The 23,434-nt window shown below is 35.8% G+C and overlaps 1 protein-coding gene across 2 annotated transcripts in view; it reads right to left on the bottom strand.

Annotated features, from left to right (window-relative positions):
• Positions 1 to 5,727: 5,727 nt before the first annotated feature.
• Positions 5,728 to 23,434, bottom strand: part of DACH2 (dachshund family transcription factor 2) — a 563,669-nt gene continuing 545,962 nt past the window's right edge. The window contains exons 10-12 of one of the 2 annotated variants that reach the window (XM_036271613.1): positions 22,905 to 22,970; positions 10,541 to 10,587; positions 5,728 to 6,224 (exon numbers count right to left, since the gene is read on the bottom strand). In XM_036271613.1, the coding sequence (XP_036127506.1) occupies positions 10,583 to 10,587; positions 22,905 to 22,970 (71 nt within the window). In that variant the 3' untranslated portion in view covers positions 5,728 to 6,224; positions 10,541 to 10,582. Of the gene's footprint in view, positions 6,225 to 10,195; positions 10,588 to 22,904; positions 22,971 to 23,434 lie in introns of those variants that run through there. The other variant, XM_036271612.1, reaches the window with a different exon arrangement.

The raw sequence follows: 23,434 nt of genomic DNA, 5'->3' as shown, positions 1-23,434 counted from the left end.
GCTGATTACATACATCTGGCATTTACCTGAAGCAGAACCCTGGCCAGTTGGGCCCAGAACCAACACAACCAGTGCAGGAATTCAAACCACACCAGAACATGACCCAACTAGCCATTCAGACAAAGGGGACAAAGGCAGGCACCCGAACCTTCTGGGAACATCTCTGCCTCATGGGGCAGGCACTGAACAGTGACTCATACACACAGAATGAAGTCTATACTTATAGTCAGCAAGCCTGAGGATTAACTCTGCCCATGAATGGGCTGATAGCATTCAAGGCTCAGCTTCAACAGGAGGGGACATAATCCACACAAGGAACATTTCTGGAGCACCTAGCTCAGGTGATCTAGAAGATTGTGCCAAAGAGACCTACAATGTACCTACATCAGAAAGCACTCATGACAAGCTTGGGAGTCATAGCAAATCTACCTACTACATAAAGACAAACAAGAAGGCAGACAAAATTAAAGACAAAGAAATATGTCCCAAATGAAAAAAAAAAAAAAACAAAAAACAAACAAACAAGCAAACAGTAATTCCCAGAAAGAAAATTAAATGAAACAGAAGCAACCAAGATACCAGATGCAGTTTCAAACAATGGTTATAGGATGCTCAAAGATTTTAGGGGAAGAATGGATGATTTCAGTGAGAACTTAAATGAAGAGATAGTAATAAAGTAAATTAACAAATAAAATAGAAATAGATTCATAGATACATATGTGTGGTGATAGACAGCAGGAAAGAGGTTGGGGGTAGATGGAGATGGGCAAAGGGGAGAGAAATTGGGATGAAAAGAGACTTTGCTTTTGGGCAATAGGTGCACGACAAAGTGTGCAGATGATATTTTATGTAGTTGTACACTTGAAACCTGAATGGTTTTATTAACCAATGTCACCCCAATAAATTCATTAAAAATAAATTATGATTTGAAAAGAATAGAATAAATATAAACATAAAATAAAAGTAGCAAAAGGAGTGAAACTTTTTGTTAGGAAGAGAGGTGAAACAAATATGGAACCATGATTCACGCATACAAGATCTTCCTTCGTCATGCTATTGAGAACTCAAACGTTGCCTTGATGTGTAAATGTGAAAGGATTGGGTGAACTGAGTCATCAGTCAAAATATTTTGTTTCAAATAAAACTCAGTTTATGGCCCTGGCCGGTTTGGCTCAGCGGTTAGAGCATCGGCCTGTGGTCCTGAGAGACCCGGGTTCGGTTCCCGCTAAGGGCATGTACCTCGGTTGCAGTTTGTCCCCAGCCCTGGTCGGTCGTGCGGGTGGCAGCCACTCGATGTGTTCCTTTCACATTGATGTTTCTCTCTCTCTCTCTGTTCCTCTCTCTCCCTCCCACTCTACCTGAACAAAAAATGGAAAAATGTCCTCAGGTGAGGATAAAAAAACAAACAAAAAAACTCAGTTTATGGTTTATGATTGTGTTGATGTTTCTTGAAGCTTAAATCCAAATATTTAACTTTGCTAAGAACATGTTCTTCATTTTTACTGACCTACAGACAACTCTCATTTTCATAGTTAACTAGCATTTTAAACATCTGTGGAAATTGATAGCAATTATGTTTCCTTAATTACAAAAAATACTGCTTTTAAATTCAAAATATATACGACAAAATAAGAAAGTGTTACTTTATGACATGTAACTGTCTCTTCCTATACTATCTTCCACTCAATCCATCCCACACTGCTCTCAGATTAATTTCTTGGATGATGGGTTCCTGTTATTCTCTCATCGCTTTCGATTCTCATCTTAAGTTATAAAATCTTATCTCCCACAAAGTTGGACAAGAATTTGTTCTTTCTTATGGTGTGTTCCTTACTACTCCAAGGACAGTACATACCAGTCCAATTTCTTACTCTTAGTGGGTTAGCTGGTGCCGATCTCTTATCTTCACCCTTCACCCCTCAGTCCTACTTGTTCTCTAGAGCTCTGGTCAAGTTGAATAATGCTGAACCACTATTCATACATAGAACATGTTCTTTATCCTTTACCCTTTGCACCAAACATATTGTGATTTAATTATTTAGCATTTATAGTGATATCTAATTGTTTATATTTTAAACTCTGTTGCTTCAACTGTATTGGAACTTTCTTGTTACACGAAGAATTATTTTCAATGTTAGACACTGAATTGTACCTGAATACTTGCTTTTCATTTTTATTATCCCCTTTGACTAATTAAGATAGTTTTTTTTTTTTTTTTTGGTGTGTTCTTTTTGCTCTAGAATTTAAAGAATATTCACACCTGCTAACTTCAAATGGTATGACAATCCAAGAACCAAGATCTACCATATTTTTTTAGAATAAATTTTACCCAAGGTATTATGGGTTTAACTTGTTTTTTTTTTAAAGTCATCCAGCCCTGGCCGGTTTGGCTCAGCAGTTAGAATGTCGGTCTGCGGTCCACGGAGACCCGGGTTCAGTTCCCGCTAAGGGCGCACGTACCTCGGTTGCAGTTTGTCCCCGGCCCTGGTTGGGTCATGTGGGCGGCAGCCACTCGATGTGTCCCTTTCACGTTGATGTTTTTTTCTCTCTCTCCCTCCCACTCTATCTAAACAAAAAATGGAAAAGTGTCCTCGGGTGAGGATAAAAAAAAAAAAAAAGTCATCCAAAGGTGAAAAATGTTCCCTGAATCATAACATAATGAAATATCATGAGATGGCCTGAAAAGTTTATTAGTTGATTTAAACTGCATTTGTGCCTGTTGTAGTGTGTAATGGTCACCACAGTTCTCTCATTTAAATAAGTGAGGGAAGTTGTTGATTGAATACAGAGAAGTTACAAATGTTTTAATGAATATGCTTGATATCTTAGGCAGCCTTACCATTTGCTAAGTCAGTATATTTGCCCTACTGGAATTCCTGCCTCCCATATTTCTAATGTATCAGGACTTAAAACAGGGTCTCAGTTCTGTGTTCTCAGTTCTGCTATCAGTTAATTTAAAACTAGAAACTTTAGAGAAGGATTGCAATATAATTGAGATAAGATAAAAAAAAAGGCAAACTCTTTTTTTTGTTTGTTTGTTTTGTTTTTGTTTTTGTTTTTTATCCTCACCCGAGGGTATTTTTCCATTTTTTGTACAGATAGAGTGGGAGGGAGAGAGAGAGAGAAACATCGACGTGAAGGGACACATCGAGTGGCTGCCACCCGCACGACCGACCAGGGCCGGGGACAAACTGCAACCGAGGTACGTGCCCTTAGCGGGAACCGAACCCGGGTCTCTCCGGACCGCAGGCCGATGCTCTAACAGCTGAGCCAAACCGGCCAGGGCAAAAAAAAAAGGCAAACTCTTAATATGGCCTGGATGAGGTTGATAAAAGGGACTTTATTGTTTAAACCTTTAAAGAACTGACCTTCAGAAATATCACCACCTAGGCATTTATATTTTAAGTGACTACCACCCTTCCCAATGATAGCCAGCTACCTCCATACCTGACTTTCTTTTTAGATTTCATAATTTAGCTGTTCATATATTTCAAGAGAGAATTGAATCAAGTGAAATTTTTTTTAATTATCCATATTTGATTTCAGCAATTCACCGACAAATAAAAGCATATGTGTTTTGTGTGTATGTATTAGATGTGCAAACAGGGATGAAACTATGGTGATTCATTTTACATTACCTGTGACATCTGAAGGACTTCTATCATTTTAAATAAGAAGTCTCTTAGCTGTGTGTGTGATTTGGGGTCATTTTCCTCCATCAAGTTTAAGTTGAAGTGGTAAAATTTTCGTTCAATATCGGTTTTGACCTTTATAATATTGAGAGCTAACCAAAGAAGTAGCTCCTTGGCATTATACTTGTTCAAATAGCAATTACGTGCCTACCTTTGAGATATCTGACTACTGATGTTCTTTGCAGATCCTCCCCCTCTCTCCCTAATCTGAAATTCCATTACAAGTTATTTTTGAAACATCATCCATAGAGACACTTTTCCCCAAGTAAGAAGGCAGAATATTGGAGTTGGTTGGGACTTGATTGCCAAATGCCTTGGGGCTCATTTATACATGTATCAGTTAGTCGAAAAGAATGACAATTGAATCCCCAAAATGGCTAGGTGTCTTATTGATATGGGAAGACTCTCTTACACTACAGTTGTAATTACAGAGGAAGGTAAATGAGTATGTCTGAAGGTGGAGCAACTGTGTTCCTCCACTACTACTCCATAAGCAATGAACTTGAGATCAGATTCCCTGAAGTATGTATGAGGCTGATCCAGCTCCTTTAGCTACAGTCTCGAGATCAATATAAACTATGTTCTCCAAAGACAGTGCAAGGGAAATGGTGTAACACTGGTTCTCCCAACCCTATAAGATGGTTTTTACCTGAGAAAGAATTGATATACAGTGAAACCACTGCCCTGTGATGGGTAAACTCTTATCCTATATCCAGACCCGTTTTTTAAGGCTAAGACTTCTAAATCGGAACAGGGAGGTAGTGGTGAGGAGGAGGATGTAGACATGTGGTCAAGGGTTTGCATTGAAATGGTAGGCAATTTTATCCCAGGAAACATGGAGGTGCCATATTTTCCTTGCTGTTTCTCTAGACAGGCCAATGATGTGGACTCCAAGTAACTAGGAGATTCTTATAGTTGCTTCCCCTTCCCAAGAAGTCCCAGCCATCACTCAACCCAAAATCGAATCACCCCATCTATTTTAATATAATGTGGATACCAGATACCAGATGAGGCTAAACCACAGACAGTATTGGGCACCTGAACCTCTGAGAATTGGACTGTGAATGACAGAAGCTTCCTCTGGTCGTTACATTAAGCATTAAATAAAGTAATCTTGCATATCATATGATTCACTATTTGATACCTTTCTTGTTTTGCTATGGTTGGGGAGGGCATACTGCTAGAGTAGGCTTGCTTAACCAACAACAAGAGCTTGTAGTCTTCTTAGGACTCTTAAAACTTCCATTAATGAGTATGGTGGATAAAGAGGTGATGGTGAGGGGAAACATTTGTGGAATTAAGCAACGTGGTTTTAAACTAGAAGACACAGTTTTTGCCTGATTAGCTAGAAGCACTGTGGCATAAAACATATCTTTTACAACATAAGGTGAGGAGTGGAAATGGCACTGTATAGGAAACACTGAGAGGTTCATTGGTGAACCAGAATTTGGGAGGACTTCAGAATTTCAATGGAAATCAAACAAAGAGAAGGTGAAGACAGATTAGATAAATTGCAGGACAGGGCTATGGCATTAGGCTTTAAAAAATATATATCTATCCTTGATTTTTCATTAGGTATAATGGATACTTATATGAACAGGGAGACCTGGAATTTCTTTGTGTCAGAGTAGATCTATAATCCTTCCTTTTATTTTCTTTTGTTCTCCACTGAAGGTGGCTTGAGAAGAAACCTTTTAGAAAAAAATAGATATTCAGAAAAGATTTTTCATTCTTGATTCACTTCATTTGTCCTGCTTCCCAGTACAACCCTTCCTCCTGGAGGCAGTTTCACTAAGCACACAAAGCCAGAGAGAGGAAATCTGATGTGATTCAATAGAACAAGTAAGGACAATACTATTGGCCTATTTAAACAGGTGAATTGAAAATAAGATATACTTTTATATTTGTTCGAAAATAAGCAGACCAGAGGAAGCTTTCCAAGTGCTGTCTTAGTTCCTATATTTTTATTTCCTCTATGACTCTCCTTCAATGATTGTAGATAGCAACTTGAAAATAAAAACTCAATGACAACTGACAAAGTCAAAATGCTTTTATTTATACTGAAGTTTAGCAAGTACATTTTTAACAAAGAAGGTGTACTTTAACTTAATATATGGTAGAACAGAGAAACCATACATATAAATTTCTAGTCTCTAACACACTACCACATTTTTTTTCCTTAAAAGACAAAAAGCCAAGCTGAAGTGAGCATAGAAAAGCATCAAATATGGTCAGGTTACTTAAGCCATGAGGATTTAGTTCATATTCTTAAACTGGTCAATCTAATGCGAGGACGAAGTTCACATCATTGCTTTTCAAATGTACACACATTCCTTTTTTATAACTCACTATAGACTGAATAGCTGCTTCAGTAAACAAAGTTTTGCTGATAAACACAACTGAAATGACTCCATGTTGAAGAGTTTCAGAGATAAACTGGAATCACAAGCATCTTCATTTATGTAAAGCCAGTGAGGACTTTTCAGTCTAAATGAAACTGTTATGCCATTGCTAAACAGTAATAGTTACCTCCTTAAAAAAAAAAAAAGAAAACAGGTTAGTTTTTTCTGAGGAATGATTCCGATACGTGCTTAAAAATACCAAGTTTCCATCTTTAGGAACCTAAATGATCCGATGTAATATTGGTAAAATGTTCAATTCCTTAACGATTCTATATGTTAACGTGTCAGTTTTCAAAGATCCCTCCGGTTTCATGCTACAGCTTCTGTTCCTTCCCCAGAAGACTGATGTCTTCTTTTCATAAACTATGATGTTTATAGTCATCTACATTACCTTTGCTCTTGTATATAATGGTATATTTGAGATCCCTATGCTTTACCAAAACAGAGAGAAAAGAGTAGCCATTCATGATGTAAGGTAATGACAGCTTTGTACATTTAGAATTTCCTCTCCGCAGGTTAACCCTGAGACTGTGTATACTGCATGAAGGGAGAGTAGTTCTGATTATGATTTTAACCAATGTTTGGTCAAACCAGTATCTATTTAAACATTGGTAATCAAAAGAATCCATACCATTCTCGAGTAGGAAAATGTTCGATTTTATGGGTAAAAACTATAATTGGGAACAATTTTCCAAAAATGATTCTACCTCTTTTTGTCTAGCTTTGCTCTCTTCCATAGCAATGGGTTATGGCCCGAGTGTTTAGCCAATCAACTCATAAAAATTGGTCACAAAAGAAGGACCAGAAAAGAAAATGTGGATGATCAGAACAAATCCATCACCCATGCTTAAGAAATACTAAAAGTCTATGTGAGTCAAATGAATCATCTTCACATATAAAGGAGACTTGCATTATCATAGTTCGACTGATATGTCCAGTCTAAAATGTTCATTCAGTCTCGTCAAAGCTTAGCATTGTCAAGAGGAAAATATATCCTTTTTTAAGCCTTGTGTATGATATCTTTAAAACAGTTATTCTTTTTGTATAGAAGGTACTGTGGGGTGTCAGGGAAATTTTCTGGATACTACCTCTGAATCAAAAATAAAGACATGGAAAGGAATAGAAGACTAAAAGAATTTGTGTTTATGTTAGTCAGATGGCCTGGAGGGTCACACTTCATTAAAGGGCAACCAGACAAGGAGCCCACGGAATTTACCTGAACATTTCCAGCGACCAGAAGAAAACAAAGCTTGACTTTTTGGAAACTGGCTAGTCATTTGCCACCCCCAGAGAATGGTTCAGACTTTTTTGTGACGTCTGAGAATATTTATTCTGATAAAATTCACCAGGTAGTTGCTCAGTTTTCCAGTCTACCTCATCCTCGGTATACAAAGCCTACAGGTCAAAGGAAAGTTCTTCAACATCAAATGGCAAACAGTCATTTGACCAGGATTGAACTTTATACAATATAGCTAAAGCTTGAATCATGCAATACAAATTGTGAACATTACAAACTTGAAAGCAATGACAAAACAAAATAATATCCTGTAAAAATGTACATAAACATAGTAACAAATGTCAAAAAGCAATCATCATTTGTCCCTTAGAAAAAATGAAATTTCTGAAAACCTCCCTCCTTTATTATGTTTAATTATATTTCTTAAAAAAAGGCAAACATTTCTGCCCACATCCTTCTTTTAATGAGCCCGTTTATAAGGCCTATCAGGAACTCTTTCCACAGCAGCTTAAAAATCCAAAGAAAAACTAGGCCAGCAAAAAGAAGACGGTATTAATATGAATGAATTTTTCTACCCAGAATACAGTTAAAATGAGATTTCATAGTAGCAAAACTTTTTCTCCTAACTTATTGTATAGTAGCAAAATAGACTTTTGTGTAGCATGCTGTATAACACAGATTCTGTTACTGTTTTACATGTACCAGTACTGAGTGATCATAAGGAAGCAGCCAATATTGACCTGCTAACTGACGCTGATCCTTGGAGCAATCTCAAAGTTTGCCACATTTCAATTTCAAAATGCATTTCAGCTATAATATGAGTGATTTATCATTTAGTAGTAGCTGTCAAAGTAAACTCCTAGATAAAACAAAAACATCTGGAACCATAAACAGAGGAGAGCAGTAGCTGAATTTTAATCCAAACCCGGCATGCTCACTTCATTAGGAATAGAAAACAGCTAATTAGTAGTTGAATGTTTCATGTTTTTAAGAGGGTTTGTACTTGAGCTGGAAACAGAGATCATCTAATATGCATTTTGGTTGTAAACAAGATTAAAGATCAGGAAAAGCAAGGAACAAAAGCTCTCCGGAGGAACGTTAGGGAGCTTGGCAACTTACAAGAGGTGACACACACTGACATTTGGGGAGAACTGACAGAGTTTATTGCTTTAAAATTTATTAAATAAGGAAAAGGGGAGATTTGGTACACATAAATGTGACCATTGTAAAAATCAAAATGAAAGCCTCTATAGTCCTTCCTTAGAACAGCACTGCCTGTCATGGGCAAACCCCAGGACACAGGAGCCCTCTCTCTACCCTCTTTCTACAAGAGATGAGCTTCTGCTGATCAGTTGAGTTATCTCTAAAGGGCCACACCTGACTGTTCCAAATGGAAATAAGTGTGAGACTCTGCTATATATCTGAAGCTGATGAAAAGGAAAAAGCTAAAATCGGGTGTCATAATAAAGGCAGATATGCGAGAAAAGGCCAGAAGAAAACACATGAAGAATTGTTACAGTTTAACCAAAGTCAATGAAACTCATCTCTTTGTAAAAAGACACTAATTTGTTTGTAAATGACTTAGTTCATTCAAAAATGTTGTTCAATTTTCCCTATAGTTCACACTATGCTGCTTGATTATCCAACAATGAGACATTTCTGGGTGTTATATTTTTCGTCATGCATCTGCGTTATCCAGTTCAGATACTTGGTGTCAATGACATTTTTTGAAATGTTATTTCCTCAGTTTTCCGTGGCTTATTTCTAATTTGCACTATTACATTGACTTTGGTTAAAGCAGCACACCTAGCGTCCACAAGTAGAACTTCTACAGTCTGTAGAAAGCACCAGAAGCCAAGTGCCTGTGCCATAGAAGAAATTCCTTCAGAGCATGGGATGACTGGAATGTCCCATTGATATGAATGAATATCATATTTAGAAGTGTGTAGGGTAGGTGGCCATTCCAGGAGAAACGGCATGTGGTTCCACAGGGGACTGATAAAAACTCAGTTGGCCTTTTACATAAGATGAGTGGTGCCTCTGTTACAAGTTCATTCTCAGGCAGATAAATAACACAAATGGATTTTGCTTGTGGAAGGAGGTCATTTTAGGAGGGGTATTCAATATTTTTGATCACTGGAGTACCACTGAACATATTGCAATACTGCTCTGTTAGAGTCTTAGGAAGCGTGAAAATAATGATGACAGGTATTTGCCACTAGTCATTGGCCAAGTCTCCATGAAATAAACAGTTAAAAATGTGTGAGTCCACTTTCTGGACGATTCAAGTCAAAAGACCCAGTTGGTTCTAATCACTGGGACATTTTAGGCATCTTACCATGTGTAGAGCAGACAGTGAGCAATGGAAAATCTGTGATGTGACTGACTCATCATATCTGCCTTTCTCCTCTCTTATGCCTACAAATGTTTTAGTTGTTTGCTTGATGACAGCTGAATAAAGAGGAAGCAGGATTCAAGATGGGAGGAGAGCAGAAAAGAATTAAAGGTTTTTTTTTTGTTTTTTTTGTTTTTTTTTTAGTAGCTTGGATATGTGTTTATATCATTGCCCTCTTTACAGATTAAGAATGTGCTAGTAGAAAGGGATTAAAGTAGTTGCTCCACCATCAATAGATCAAAGAAGTAGGCATGGTGATATCTACAAACTAGAGCTCTCTACAGTTCCTTAGAGAGCGCTACAAGCAACATGTATCTTTTAGAAAGGTGAGCGCTAAAGCAGTCCTAACATATATTGATCATTTGCACAAATGAATGACCTCCTCACATAATTTCTGTTAAATCCCAGGTCAGCCAAATATAAAGCTATTTTATAGTAATCATGGCTTGAAGTGGGTATGTCTGCATTTTAATTTCTATCACACCATTTAGAAATAGCATTTTCTCTGTCTTGGAAATTCTTCCACCTACTTACCCACTAAGGTGCTATGTGGATTAACATGATAATGTTTATGAAGCACTATGAACTCTGTAGAAGAAAGGGGTTATAGAAGTGGAACGGATCGTAATCAATCATCATTATGATTATCCCCTAAAAAATGTGTAAAGCCCATTCTCTAGTACATTTTTCCTGTACGTGCAAGGTTCTATTTATTGGTAATGAATAAACAGTAATTGGAGGTTCCATATTTTAGTATTTGAGTATGAGTTCTCAAGAATTACAACACTAGATAAGCAGGTAACTGCTACAGCACCCTATTCGTGCCTATGATCAGTAGGAGTTCTGGCTTCAGTGTTCAGGCTGCAAAGAAAAAAATAAACAAGACTGGATCAAAATTTTATTCCAACAAAAAACAAATCCAAAATCTACTCAATGAACTTCACTGAAAACCACAGACTGGCTTTATAGTATGTTGCAGTGCTCCATATGTCCAAGATTTTAATAAATATGCGTGCAATAAAAGTGTGATTGTATTAGGCTTATTCCTTAAGCATATACTCACGGATGTGAGTCTCATTCTCTTAAAAATGTGATTATACAAAGGTGAGCAAAACTGGAGATTTACAGTAGTTTAAAGCTTAACCTTAATCTCTGGAGGTGATATTGACAAGATAAAAACGGTGTGAATGATATTCCCTAACTCTAAAATATGCTTATGAGCCCCTTGGGCATGTTCTGCTGCTTTACAACCTGCAGGGAAACACATGACTAGCTTAATAAGCAAGGCATTTAGAAAGGTTTTTTTCCCCTTCACAGACTAAAACACAAGTTAAGATCCACACCGTTTTTTCTCTGAGTCGAAATCTTTGTTAATGATTGCAATTTCCCCTCAGGATGTGATTTCCTTCCCTGACAGCATGGTTATTTAAAAGGAACTTCTCACTATTTTTTTTTTTTTCAACTACCAAGACATGTGTCTATAATGTTTGATGAAGGTTTAAATTTATATTTAGAAAAAAATTATTTTTCCTATCTAGGACATTTTTCATTTGTTTTTTGAGTGTTCCCCACCCCCCAAGTATGTCTCACCTCTTATTCACTTTTATAAACAATGGGAGTTTCTTAGAACTAATAGCCTTCTCATCAAAAGCATACTTTGGGCTCTCAAACCTTTCTTTTGAGGTAGCTAACTCATTTGTGAACTAATGGCAATATTTAATAAATGATTTATCTTTTTTTCCCCTGGTAATTTCTGCATCTTTCTCTCTAGGGCACAGTCTGAAGAAACCCTGCTCCATCCAATTTGGTCCCTCTGGGTGTAAAGACTCAAAATCCCAGGAAAGAGAATCCTATTGACCTGGCTCAGTTCAAGCATCTTCACCATTTTTTAAAATACCATTCTTGTCTACCTGAATCCTGAATCAATTTAGAATAACACAAAGGAATAAGGCCAGTGGAGACCAAATATTATCTGTATTACAGAGAAGTCTATTTATTTATTTATTTTTAATTGAAGTTATTGAGGTGACATTTGTTAATAAAATTACACAGGTGTCTGGCATACGATCTATAATATATCATCTGTATATTCTATTGTGTGTTCACCACCCCAAATCAAATCTCCTTTCATCACCAATTATTCCTCCTTTACTCTCTTCTCCGTCTCCCTCCCCCCCCCCTTTCCCTCTGGTAATTAACAAACTTTTGTGTCTATGAGGATTTTATTTATTTATTTATTTGTTTATTTATTTTATTTTTTTCCTTTATTGATTTTAGAAAGAGAGAGAGAAAGGGAGAGGGAGAGAGATAGAAACATCGATGAGAGAGAACATCGACTGGCTGCCTCCTGCATGCCCCCCACTTGGGATCGGGCCCACAACCTGGGCATGTGCTCTGACTGGGAATCGAACCAGCGACCTCTTGGTGCATGGGTCGATGCTCAAACACTGAGCCACAATGGCCGGGCTATGAGAGTTTTATTTATTTTTTGCTTAATCTCTTCACCTTTTTCACCCAGTTCCCCAACCTCTCTTTTGAATTTTTGCCTTTGCTTCTATTTTGTTTGTTTATTTGGTTCATTAGATTCAACATATGAGTGAACAGAAGTCAGTGTTGTCCCTATAAAAATTTAAATAATATGGTTTCTCTATCAGGTGTAATGCCAGTGCAGGAAACTGTGAGAAATACAAATCAGATTCTCCCAGGATTTAAATTACTTAACAGTTGTAAAATGTGTACCTTTGGCAGATGCATTCGCTTTTTTCACCCATCTTCCCTCAAACACAGCTAAGTATTGTGTTTCATGTTTTCTTTAAGTTGCTTAATTAGTGGTGTGCTTTTAACTTGCAAATGGGTACTATATTATTTGGCACTAAACAAGAGCACACTAGAAAAGTAATGTTTTCCCAACCTGAATAAAAGAGAGAGAAAACAATGTGCTGGTTCATGCTCCACTTCAATCTTCAATTCAATCCAAATTAAATATGCAATTAATTGTGTGAACTCTACTTCCATTGTGGGAACATTTTAGAATGTGATAGTCTCAGAACAAGTGAGCATCAGTAGTAAAATTAGTTTGGGGTAGTATAAATATGAAGCTACTAATTTGAGAGTAGGAAAAGTAGACCATTGCAAGATAGAGGCAGATAATCAAATAGTATAGCATTTTATTTCTCATTGTCTAGAGTACAGTATGGATTTAAAATCATTTTTCAGAAGGGTCGATCTAGTGCTTCTTTTTATAATGTAGTACTTTTTGAAAAATGGAGATTTCTTGAAAATAATAACCACTTGGCCATATTAGCTTTAAAATTTTTCTGATTTTTTTTTATAATATGTTTTTATTGATTTTTTTAGAGAGAGAGGAAGGGAGAGAGAGATAGAAACTTTGATGCTAGAGAGATACATCCATCAGCTGCCTGCTGCACGCCCCCTACTGGGGATCGAGCCCACAACCTGGGCATTTGCCCTGACTGGGAATTGAACTGGGACCTCTCAGTCCATGGGATGAAGCTCAATCCACTGAGCCACACCGGCGGCAAAAAAAAAAAAAAAAAAAAAAAAAATCCTCATTTATATTTTAATCAAAACAAAGACAAGTACAGGTTGTCTGTTCTTTGTAAATGCTATCATAATGAACTACTAACCTCTCTTTGACTCACTTTGTTTTTGTGAATTAATTCTTTAATATACACTTCCTCATTATTTAATCTCTAGTTCTTGTAAGACCCAACCCAAAAATGGAGCATTGGTACCCTTCTATTCTCATATGGGGATAAAATATAAATATATATTTACCATAAGTATATACTATAGAAAATATGTTTTAGAGAATTTTTATACATCAATCATATGCCAAATATATCACCCCTACTAAAATCTACATACAAAAATACAAATGCTAACTTCATAAATATTTTATAGGGCATGGTAATAATAATATCTTTTATCTGTCATACTTATCAGAGTATCAATCTAACTTATTGATGAGGAAGCTTACGCAAATATTATCACTATTTTACTAAAATTAAGTCACAGAGAGGTTGAATGACTTCTTAAGTTTAGTAACTTTTGAGCCTAGAAGTACTTGAATTGTACTTTCTAGCAGGGAAGAGAAAGGTATGAAAGGAGAAGAAGTAAAAACAAATATTTATGGAACACTGACTATGTTAGGAGTTGTACTAAAGCCATTCTAAGCATGTGTGTCACATGCGAAATAAATTATTTTACTGCTTCTTGAAGATAATTCCATGGTGAAAAGTAGAAAGCTACTTATATTTCTAATATCCTCTAAAAAAATCTAAGACCATATTGTCCACTGTCCATAAGTAGGTAACAAATGTTTTATAAAGGTCAAATTTGTTTGGATTTTGTATAGGATGTATACTGAAAATATTTTTATGTAAGATTTAAAAGCACAATTCAGATTTTAGCTATTGTAAATAGTGCTGCTATGAACATTGGGGTACAAAAAAAGCTGTGGTACATATACACAATGGAGTACTATGCAGCTGTAAGAAAGAAAGAGCTCTTATCCTTTGAGATGACATGGAGGGACTTGGAAAGTATTATCCTAAGTGAAACAAGCCAAACAAGAAAGACCAGTACCATATGATCTCACTTATTTGTGGAATATAATGAATATAACAGTCTGAGAAACAGGGTAGTCCCAGAGACGTGGAAGTGGGGTACCGACTGACAATCCCCAGAAGAGGGTGTGGTGGGGGAGAGAAAAACCACAGAACTTATATGCATGCATGCATGAACAATGGACATGGACAACAAAGCTGGGGACGGGTGGGGGGGAGGGAGAGGGGGGAATCAGTGGGAGAAAAAGGAGAATCATCTGTAACAAAAATAAATTAATTAATAAAAAAAGAAATGCTGTACCATCCTGCTAGTAATATGTAAAAGAAAGGTTTGTAAATAAAATATAGCCTTTTAAAAAAAGGTAACTTATAAATAAAAACAAATAAATAAAACATAAAAGCATGATTCAATTCTTTTTGTAACTTTTTCCTCCTTTTGAATGCTAAACTGATAGAAAAACACTAAAAATCCTCATTTCAAAGAATCAAAATATAGAGAAAGATAAAAATGGAAGTAATGGAAAATACTACATGTTTACTTAAACAACGTTAAAAATGACCATATCCAACATGGTCAATGAAGTTTGAAATGCAGTCAGCAGGATACTGTAAGCTTTGAGGTGTAGATTTGACCTCATTCATCTTAAATGGTTACTCACCAATGCTGAGATCAACATGACATTCTTTTGCATTGTTTTCAAGAAAATAAGAGCACTTGAACATTTATGGAAAAATATGGAAATAGAAAAAAAAAACATAAAATATGATGCTATCATGAAAGCTAATAGATGATTTGGTAAAAATGTTGTCCAAATAACCCTTTACATTATTAAAGTAGAGTTGATGCCATCTAAAGTATGTGGTTATTACCAATGTTCATGTTCAAACATTAAACAAGTGAATTATAAACTCTGAAGGTCAACAGATTAAGGTACCTCAAGGTTTGTATAATATTCTAAAGAATGTTTTTCTTTAAAAAAATTTTTTTTATCTTCACCCGAGGACATTTTTCTATTTTTTTGTTCAGATAGAGTGGGAGAGAGAGAGGGGAAGAGAGAGAAGGAGAGAGAGAGAGAGAGAGAGAGAGAGAGAGAGAGAGAGAGAGAGAGAGAGAAACATCGACATGAAAGGGACACATCGAGTGGCTGCCACCTCCACGACCAACCAGGGTCGGGGACAAACTGCAACCGACGTACGTGCCCTTAGCACGAACCGAACCCGGGTCTCTCTGGACCGCAGGCTGACGCTCTAATCGCTGAGCCAAACCGGCCAGGGCTTAAAAATGTTTTTCTTTAAATTCACTTTAAATTTGAAAACTGAATATTATATAGCCATTATAAATGAAAAAGAAGTTCCTAGAACAAACAAATAAAATGTTATGTTAATGACTTACCGTACGGAATCCTGACCTAAAATTGTATAACTGAGGCTCTATCGCGGTCTAGTTCTGACAGGGTGATATAAGTTTATGCACAAACAGAAATCTTTCTACTACTATTTAAGCTTCTTTATGTAGTTTGAAATAGACAAGAAAGATGTATGGTATTTTTGTCATTTTTCTAAGTATAACCTCAAACTCTGCAAAGTTTTAAGGCAGTAGTGGTTATTAAATTATACTTGGTTTTAGACTATTTTGGTTAATTAATCACAAACTGGATAAGTCTTCCCCTACCCCAGCCCTTATATGTTGTTTTGCATGGGATACTATTATAGTCCAGTTAAATATATCCTGCTAGCTAACTCACTGTGAGAGATTTTTACACATATGGATTGTTAGTTATACTGTCAATATGGAATGACAGAACAATGAGAGAGGGAATTAAGATTCTTGTGTTTTAGAACCCACTGTCGATAGCAAGCCAATGAACTTCTCTTAGGTTATTTCCCTACTTACAAAATGGGGATTATGATATCTTTCTTAACTGTCACATAGAGATAATCCTGCTAGAGGATGTGCATGTTAGGAATGGCACCAAGACAAGCTCCTCTTTCTGATGGATTTGTTACCAGCGAGAGAGCTAACAATAAGCCTGTACTTGTCATGTTTTGTGTAGTGGAACAGGAAAACTTAGCCAAATCTAAAAAAAAAAAAAAAAAATCAAATTGTGCAAAAGGAAGGGAGACTGGAGGAAATTGGAAAGGGAGACATCTTGAATGGATTTATTATTTAAGTCTTATATTCAGTCATTTTTGAATCTATCTATGAAAGCTTCAGTTAAGTCCCCCCAAAAGTTAGCTTTTTAAATTAACTACATTCCACCACCACCCCCCCAAAAAAGAAAAGAAAGGCACAAATTTCACCAGGTTATCCAAATACTAGGTATCCCCCCCCCCCTACTATTTCAATTTTAGGCTATCTAGTCCTCATTCCAAGTACAGTGAGCAACATAATAATTCTATTGTTTTAAGTGGCATGACAACAATGGCATTTAATTACAGCCTTCTGTGAAAATGCTGTTTTGTTAATTAAAACACAAATGTGAAAGTGAATAAGATTTAAACTTTTAATCAGAGAAAACCTGCCTTTCCTTTTCCATGTTCCTGGGATGTATCTGGAATAGGGTGAATCCTATACTTAAAAAAATTGTATTGCATATGTACAGAGGATGAGGCATAAAGTAACTGGTTAAGCAGTTAGCAGAGCTCAGTTAAACAACCCTTTCTGTGTTACAGTCAGAAATACCTTTTAATTAATAAATTAATCCTGTAGACTCCAAAATGCTGAGTAGCAGAACAACCTATTTTGGCTTGCAAATCTTCCTATCTTGCTATCACTACAACTACAATTTTATCTATTATGTGAAATATAAGTAGAATAGTAAGTCTTAGATCTGTAGATGAGATTGTATGCTATCATTACAATTAGCGTGACAGACTTTCAGTCATTGCAAATATTCTGTTAAAAATGCAGTGATAAGTGCTGCAAGCAACACCATGACAAGCAGGCCCTAAATGATCAAGTAAGCTTTTCACATTCTTCTAAGAAAGAACTATAAGAATATTGTGTGCTATAATCTGACAGCTATTTCACAGCAAAAGGTATGATGGAGGAGATACCATCAATCAAGATTTTTAAAAAAGCATACACATAACTGTGGAGGATGAAGATAACGAGAGACTGTGGGGAAGAAAGTAAAAAGAGGCCATCTAATGAACTTACAAGGGGAAAAATGCTGCAGCTTTAGAGAAAGGTCTTCTGTGTAGGGGAAATATTAGAAGCTTTCCCACTCTATGATGGTGGTTGCAGTAAAAGTTTTTCTGGGTAGTAAAAGGTTCCTACTCTTAAAAGAAGCATTTTAGAAGAAAAGGGGACCCCTTCTCACAATTTCTCTAATCTCTGACCTACTATGTAGTTTACAAGAGAACATTTCCACTTTAAAATTAAATATTAGAGTGCCTATGCATATCTTCCAACACTGTATGAAATACCAAAAGGGAGGAAAATTAATGATTAATGAGGGTAGGGCAGGAAGTAGTCTTTGGGAGTTAGTAGAAATTCCTATAGAGAAATTCTATCTGCTCTCTTTTTAGTTTTTCTTGTCATATTACATACATGGCAAGAAATCATGTGATTTATAATTTCCAGTCCCCCTACTTGCTCCTGCCATCAACTTCACTGTTATTCTATCAAATTCTGCAATGACATTGTTAGCCCAACAGTAATAGTTTGCAATAAATTTGGCATGTCATCTTAAGTTTTTTCAGAGGAGTGTTGTTCTAGGTTTCCAAGCAAGCAGTAATGAGAGAAGATAAAAAAGATGTTGCAGATCAAAGAAGACTATATGCTATTAGAATGATTTTGAGATCATGGTTAAGAATATATATATTTATATATCTTTGATAGTATAAATATATATATAAAGTTATATATTATAAATATATGTATATTAAATTACACTGTAAAATATAATATGTTTAACATACTGATGTCAAAATTGTGTCTGCTGCCTGGCCAGTGTGGCTCAGTGGCTAGAGCATTATCCCATGTACCAAGAGGTCACCAGTTTGATTCCTGGCCAGGACACATGCCCAAGTTGTGGGCTCAATCCCCCACTAGGGGGCACGCAAGAGGCAGCTAATGCATTTATCCATGTTTCTATCTCTCTTTCTCTCTCCCTTCCTAAAAAACAACAACAACAACAAAATAAAAATATATTTTAAAAAACTGTCTGCTGCTTTTAAGGTCAAATGATACTTTAGTCACTTAGTTTTGAATCTTCAGTGACATCTTAACCAAGTTTGGCATAGATAAGATTACGCATTTAGAATGCTCAGTCTATAATTGCTAAATAAGTTCCCACATTTTTTAAACAAAAATGGTTCAGAGGGAAAAAAAAGTTAAGTACGTTTATCTTTTACATCACATTTTGCTTTACTTTTGACATACAGATTGGATTTCATATCTACTTCAGTGTGTTAGTGGCAAAAAAAAAAAAAAAGAAAAGAAAACATACTTAAGATTTCACCATATTTATGGGAAAAAGTCAGAGGAAATGTAATATTCCTGTGTTAAATCATTTTGTGTCATAGTCAAATGTGTAGGCACAAAAAGCAAATGTAAAAATTAATTGTAGAGTTTGACATTACTCTTGAAAAAGCAGTTCCTAGCTTTTTGTTTTGTTTTTCCCAAACAAATGCAGTAGCAGGAACAAGAGCAATGTATCACTGTGTCCTTGTGCTTTATGATGTTGTCTTCCCTGAACTTTTATTTTATTTTATTTTATTTTATTACTACAAAGTTCATGAAGGCTGTTGTCTGTTTTCTAAAATTCACAAGCATCATATACTGGGTTTGTTTTATCTATTATTATTAACACGATGTCAATTTTCAAAAATGTAAGAAACATGTACTGTCAACTGTAACAGTAGCCCCTAATAATGAAATATAGTCATACAAAAGTTAACTAAGGTATAAACATGCAAAAGGGAAGTCTCCCTGCGATCATAAAATGATGTTATTTTCTGTTCAGCAGTTCATGTTACTGCTGTTCATGCTAATTAATTAAAGGAGCTGTTGCTGTAATGTGCAAACAGGGAATCTGAGAAACTGAGAGGGCTTTTAGGTCTCCAAGTGAAGTTAAGTCAATCTGGGCACGGGCAATCACATGTAATGAAATCACTTGTCAGTGCTAAGCTTGCAAAAACTGTGAAGTTTGACTAGGGAGTAAAAGGATTATAATTAGATTTCCAATAGGATAATAACTAAATGGCAGAACACAGTAAAGAGAAAATATTACTTTGTTAGCTAATGGTACTGCTGTTCGGTTTGAGTTTTTATCAGCGCATTTGTAGTTGTGCTAATTTAATTTGCTTTTATCAGCAAAAATGCACTACGCAAATGGTACTTGAATGTCATTTGCAAAAATCATTGATCTGAAGGTGCTCTTAATGACACGGGTATGTTTATTTTATGTGAAATGGGGGTTGGTTGATAAGATGGTTGATGTGCTGTCTCGCAGGCCCCCAGCTGAGTTATGGGAATCTAGATGGGAGGATATTAGTGTATACGTCCCACCAAATCCTTCACCTCCAGTAATAGTGGACACAGCCCTCAGAATACATATTCATTGTTCGGTCAACCTTAAAATACTCAGGAAGAGCTGCTATCATAGACTGCTAAAATACAAAAGATTCAGAATTCCTTTTATCAGACGGTCTATGTATGATATCTTGTCTGTCAAACAACACCCAAAGCATGAAAGACACGAGGTAACTAAGCTAATTAGGTTCCAAATACATGTAAGAATCCTAGTACATGGGCAGTTCCCCTGTACTGAACTCCAAGTGGAAATGATCAGAAAACTGTATATAACTTTATTTCTTTTCAGGATGGCCAAGCAACATTCTCCCAAGTCCTCTTTAAACTCTCTTAAGGAGATGTCACAGTGAAACTAATTGAATTTCAAGGGGAAAGCACTAGGTAAATGACAGCTTTTTATCCAGCAGAGCTATTGACAATAGGAAAAGACTACATTGATGCTGGAATTGTTTGCTGGGATGGAGATGCATTTTGGAAACAGCATCGGATTGGCAGATATAAAGTGACCCTCATAAACAATACTAGGAAATAATCTTCCTATTTTAAAAATGGGTAAGTGAAAAAAGATGAAAACAGTGTTTAAATAAGTCACAAAAGGAGAGAACTATAACACAAAAGAGCAAAAATATTAGGAAGAATGGAAAAATAATGGTTAACTTTGCATTTTATGTTTCCCAAGCATTATACATTTTCTGAAGTTCATAGATACAAATAAATGTAGTCTTTAAATTCTGAGCATCTTAAATAATAAGTGATATTATTGGAATTTTTCAGGTAATTTTTTAATTGATTGATTTGGTGGATTAATATTTATGATGAGTTCTAATACTATTTCAGTAACCAATATCCCTAGCTTATAGAATAAATCATTTTTGGTTAAACAATTATTTTATATATTAAGTTGTTATTCTATTGTCATATTGACACATGGCATTCATTCCATAAATTGATGATAGAAACTTTATTATTTATGCTGCTTAAATTTCATCCTAACAAAGGTGAGAATGTGTGCTTTTCCCATTTTGTCACGTTTATCAAGAATATTATGTAATATAACATAAAAGATGAATGTTCAGGATGGAAATTTTAACCTATCATATATTTACAATATTAAGCATAAATAGTTGACAATTTCATTAGTAATTTGAAATAACAATAATAAAAGTTTATTCATTAGATTTAAAATAAGTTCAACTCAAGTCGTTTAAAGGTATCTAATTCTCTTATGCTTAACCAGCAAAAACTAGTAGAATGTATTCAAATTATGCTTAGTGAAAACAATTATTAAATGTGTCCTCCCTTAATCACAAGTTAACATGCAAAAACTTTTTTTTTGCAGGCTTCACTAAAATAAAATGAAATTGTGCCAAATGAATAGGGAATGTATCTTTTGCTTATATCACCTAATTGAATTCCCATGAATGAGATATCTGGTGTTTGGTGCATGGAAATGAAGAATCTTTAGCACAGTTCAAAAGCTTGTATTTATCTCAGAGTGGGGAAAGATGTTACTACTGTTGGCTAAAGACATCATATAAATTAAACACAGTGATAAATGGGGAATACAGAATAAAACATATTAAAGATACAACCCATTGATACGTTTGGTTTACCCCTCCAGTTCCAAAGCTGACCATACATTCCGCTCAAAGGACCGGCACAATCAAGCTCAGTGCTCCTTAAGGACCGGGTCTACATTGTGTGTCACAGATTCAGAAGGGATTAAAATGATTCAGGTTTATTCAGTCCCACCTTGGTCCCTATATGTGGTGGTAATGTCAATGAATGGTAACCCACAGATAGTGGGGTTTTCTTCATAAAGTATTCTGTGGTGAATTGATTGGACAAACACGGAATCCCATCCAAAGTGGCTTTGCTCACAGACACAGTTTTTAAGTTGAGGGAAGAAAGCAGGCAAGCCAAAGTGGGAAAAGAGACAGCAAAGGCTTTATTGAATAAACTAAAACTGCACGCTTCCACCCCTAGCAATGCATCTACTTAATGCATTAGTGATGTCCAGCCGGCTACAGCAGAATCAGACATGATCAGAAGATCCATGAACTCTGACCATCCTGGTTTTGTACAGATGACACAAAAAACTATGTGGATAAGAGTTTCTAAATTTTGGGAAGCTGCCACATAAAATGGTGAATCTCAGATTGTCTCAAACAGATCTTTTGGTCACATCCAGGTCTGCTGCCTTCATCAGACAGTGGAAAGACACGGATTACCTAAACCTCCAGCAAGCAACGTATCTATGGCCATCTTCCTTTTTGAAAGTTAGGAAGTCATTTTCTCATGGAGAAGCCTTTTTTACTAGCACGAGACATTTTTTTTTCCACAATAAATGTGAAAATAAATATAATCAGCATACAAAGGCCTAGAAAACTGCATTAGAATCACAATGGAAAAACTCCAGTGGCCAAAATATTTTAGGTGCTTTTACACTCCAGTGAGATCCTACATTGATTTGTTTCATGTATTTTCTTACTACTAAATATTTTTATTTAAAGGATCTAAGCTTTTACGGGAATCCTGCAGATCATAAATAACAAGTTGTGTTACTTTTTCCATATTTAGGCGGTTTCCAAAATTATCTAAATTTAGCAATGACATCTAAAGGTTGATAAAAATGTTGTCTAGAACACTTTTAAAATATCAATAGGTTATGATTATTGTAGCTGTGGCTTTAACAAATGTTAGTGAGATTTTTAAAAGCATATTATTGTACACTACTAAAAGGTAAATTATATTCACATTTATGCAATTTTAGAATGTGTCTAACATACATGGACATTCTTTCAGCAGCTAAACATACAATAAATTTGATCACATTATATATGTGAAAGTATGAGTTTACACACACGTATGTATATATGTAAAAAATCTTTAAAAAACAGTGCTGACTTCTTCCTCTGTCATAAACTAAGAAGAGTTAAGCTTATTTATTTTAGTTATGTGAAGAGTGTGAACATAGGAGCTCATCTCTGCCCCAGCCCTAGGGGTCACATATTGAACAGGTGTAGAGAGTAATATGCCATTCACTGTACCTTGCATAGCGGTACTATCATGAGGAGTCCCATTGTTTTCTATTTCAATATCTGGAATCCCAGTATCTGCAAAAAAAAGTGACATTCAAGATTAAGGTACAATTCTATTTTGTTCCAATTCCATTTTTTTGGTATGTTTTCATTGATTTTTTTAGAGAGAGAGGAAGGGAAAGAGAGATAGAAACCTCAATGTGAGATAGATACATCGATCAGCTGCCTCCTGCACGCCCCCTACTGGGGATTGAGCCCACAACCCTGGCATGTGCCCTGATGGGGAATCAAACAGGGACCTCTCAGTCCATGGGATGACTCTCAATCTCTGAGCCACACTGGCTGGGCCTTCTGATCCCATTTAAAGTGAAAATTATCAGTAAGCCAGTACTTTGGTCCTACACATAACACAAAATCTTGGGTGGCATTATTGTTTCTGTATTTTGTACGTCTATTTATTTTTTATGCCAGGAAGGAGGGTTATAAACTGTAGCTGGATTCTATAATTGGGCATAGATTTTTCAGGTCTAGAGTAAATA

Source organism: Molossus molossus, unplaced genomic scaffold, assembly GCF_014108415.1.
Source record: "Molossus molossus isolate mMolMol1 unplaced genomic scaffold, mMolMol1.p scaffold_m16_p_2, whole genome shotgun sequence".
Classification (NCBI taxonomy): Eukaryota; Metazoa; Chordata; class Mammalia; order Chiroptera; family Molossidae; genus Molossus; species Molossus molossus.
This window is presented reverse-complemented; position numbering and strand designations above follow the sequence as displayed.